At 38.3% G+C, this 3,078-nt stretch overlaps 1 protein-coding gene across 1 annotated transcript; it reads left to right on the top strand.

The window, feature by feature from the left end:
* The first annotated feature begins 833 nt into the window (after nucleotides 1–833).
* Nucleotides 834–1,857, top strand: LOC147672504 (olfactory receptor 5V1-like). The gene has a single exon (XM_086947986.1). The coding sequence runs from the start codon at nucleotides 922–924 to the stop codon at nucleotides 1,855–1,857; it is 936 nt and encodes a 311-aa protein (XP_086804112.1). The 5' UTR covers nucleotides 834–921.
* Nucleotides 1,858–3,078: the final 1,221 nt, after the last annotated feature.

Raw genomic sequence — 3,078 nt, 5'->3', positions numbered from 1 at the left:
AAGGAAAAGAGCAGTGATAGGAAAGAAATGGGGTCCCTCGGCAGAGCCGCCGTGCTACTACTATATCAATACAAAAGAAGGGGGCGGACCCGGGAGCCATTAATGGTCCAGTGTCCACGCTCCATGTACGATGCATTTAAACAAAAGGAGGACACAGTTGCTGAGGCAGGGTGCAAAAAGTCACCCATGCACCTTACAGAAAGGGAAAACGGAAGAAACAGACTTCTAGGTAAAAAGGAGGGGAGCCCACCAGTGAAAGGGAAAGAACAAATCTTATCACCTGTTGCCCTCACACACCCAGAAGGGTGTCATGCTTCATCATCGGGCATTTGCTTTGCGTATTTATTTGAACCACAGAGGTAATATATTTAGAAAATGGATAGGTTTACATGGATTTTATTAAGTGTGATATGTTAATGCTAAATATTTATGTTGGGTAATTAAAGGGCATTTTCAAAGACGAACTATGTGATGTGTAAACCATGTATTGCATGGGAATTATTTATAGAGGAGTATAGATAAACAACTGCTTTGGTCAAACACATGTTAATGCCATGTCAACATATGGATGCCTAGTCTACCAAAAATGTGCATTTTCAAAATTGTAAACCAGTTTAGAAAGTTGAAAACAATAATTTCTTTAACTACACTAGAACAATTTATAATTTAATTTATCGTTTGCTTTTGAAAGTACTGTTATTGTAAAGAAGAAGTTTAAAAATGGCTTCCAAAATCTCTCAGTGCTGCCTGGTATTCAGCCATTATATGTATGTTGTGATAGATCTGTAATTGTTAAGTATCTGCTTGATGTGTAGGGTTCACACAATATTGCAGTTTCATTTGATTGACATTAATCCTTCCTATATTTTTTTAAGTATTTTTTTAGAGGAGCATCATTCAAAATTGTGAAGCGCTATAGCAATGGGAGATAAAAATCAGACATCTTGGACATATTTTATTCTTGTAGGATTCTCTGACCTTCCAAATCTGCATGTATTTCTCTTTGTTGTATTTTTGATTATTTACCTAGCAACCCTTTCTGGAAACATTTTAGTGATATCTGTTATTTACTCTGACCCACATCTGCACACCCCCATGTATTTCTTCCTCACCAACCTCTCTTTTGTTGACATCAGTTACACCTTCATCATGTTCCCAAGAATGCTCGTAAACTTCTTCCTACTGGATACTCGTATCATGCTCTGGGAATGCCTGCTGCAGGTGTACTTTTTTATGGGATTCATCTCAACAGAATTCTTTCTCCTGACCATCATGGCTTTTGATCGCTATGCAGCAATATGCAATCCCTTACGCTATAACACGATTATGAAAAAAAGTCTCTGCCTATATATGGCCTCTGGAGCCTGGGTATGTGGGCTACTGGTGCCAATATCTCACACCATTCAAATATCTAAATTCTCCTTTTGTAAAACTCAAGAACTTAATCACTTCTTCTGTGATATCATAGCACTACTGAACCTGTCATGCACCAACACTCAATCCATAGAAACCAATACTTATATCCTGGGTGTTATCATACCAATTTTCAGTTTTTTCATCATTGTCTCATCTTATGTGAACATCATCTCAACCATTCTGAAAATGCAGTCTGTGGAAGGAAGGAACAAGGCCTTCTCCACATGTGCCTCCCACCTTGCTGTGGTGATCTTATTCTATGGAGTTCTCTTGTTTGCCTATATGAGGCCGGCATCAATGTATTCAGTCTATCAGAGCAAAATATCCTCATTAGCATATATTGCTGTGAGTCCAATGTGCAACCCTATCATTTATACTCTAAAGAATAAAGAGTTCAAAGGCTCACTTCAAAGAAAAAAAGGGTCTAGAATAGCAGAATGAAGTAGAAATGACAAATTACAAATGCACGCAATAAACTATAAAATGGGATTAAATTGAGAGTGCACTTGTTGTTCGCAAATACAGCTTTTTGTAAACTATAAAAAAGGTAAATTGAGGATGCAAGGATACTACCCCAAGATAAATAAATATAATTGTGTCTCAATACTGTGATTTGTCTCCTTTTCTTTTAATAATATGCAGCCATTTCACTTTAATTTCAGAAACAAAATCTTTTCAGAGATTCCACTAGGAACTTATCTTTCTGATTGTTGTACTAGCTCTCAATATCTAAACTTAAAAAACCATTACGCATTGAGTAGGGGATGTTTTTTGTATTGATGATGTCTGTATTACCGACAAAGTCTCAAATCATCAGCTCCATCACTGAAGCATCATCCTTATAAGAGAACCTTTTACTGTGAAATGCAACATGGTCATTTGTGGCCTGGAGTGCACCCAATCACTTCCTGTGGCAATGCCAGAAATGCAGTAAAGATAGTGTTTTTAGGGGACACTTCTTGTGCTTGAGATGTTGCTCCACCACTAAATCATCCTAAAAGTCAGATAGACGAGCTAAGAAGCCACAGACTGAAATGACCAAGACTTGCCAGTGGAAATCAAGCTCCTACAATATAAAACTAACACACCCATCAAAATAGAAGTAGAGGAGCATCATGGTATCTGCAATTTAGCAAGATGCTAACCCAGAAAACACCAGGAAACAGCTGGTGTTGCAGTGTATCATTTGTCTTTCTGAATAGCTCCTGGTTCATCTTATCCTGGTCCTCGTGGATCTGTTCGTTATATACCTCCTCATCCTTATCTTACTACTAATCAACAAAATTCTTCCACTGATTATCTGCCTTAGATTTTCCAGGTCCCTTCTACAAGGAGTTTATTCAGTTGCAGCCTCCACTTCTTTCACATAGATTTTTTTAATTTGGCTTAAAACACTGCTTAGCCTGGTACAATCAAACTCCAATTACCATGATGCTTTGGGTAGGTGACAATGGTGTAAATGTGGGTGAGTGGGCCTCTCATGACTTAGGACCAATAAGCATCTATGCTTCAAACCCACTCTGCTAGGTGAATAGTGTGAAATGTATGTTTATTCAGCTGAGAGAAAAGACACTTCCTTCATGAATTACTGAGGGGCTGTCCTTACCTGTCTCCCGCTTTCTCTCCCCCTGTTCCACAGAAGCACCAAAGGGTTACTACCTT

The sequence above is a fragment of the Lissotriton vulgaris genome, unplaced genomic scaffold (genome assembly GCF_964263255.1).
Source record: "Lissotriton vulgaris unplaced genomic scaffold, aLisVul1.2 SCAFFOLD_4165, whole genome shotgun sequence".
Taxonomy (NCBI): domain Eukaryota; kingdom Metazoa; phylum Chordata; class Amphibia; order Caudata; family Salamandridae; genus Lissotriton; species Lissotriton vulgaris.
Note: the sequence above shows the minus strand (reverse complement) of the source record. Positions and strands in the feature narration are given on the sequence as shown.

Bases quoted from the DNA above. Each gene is read 5' to 3' on its own strand.
- LOC147672504 (XM_086947986.1), top strand. From the start codon at position 922: ATGGGAGATAAAAATCAGACATCTTGGACATATTTTATTCTTGTAGGA.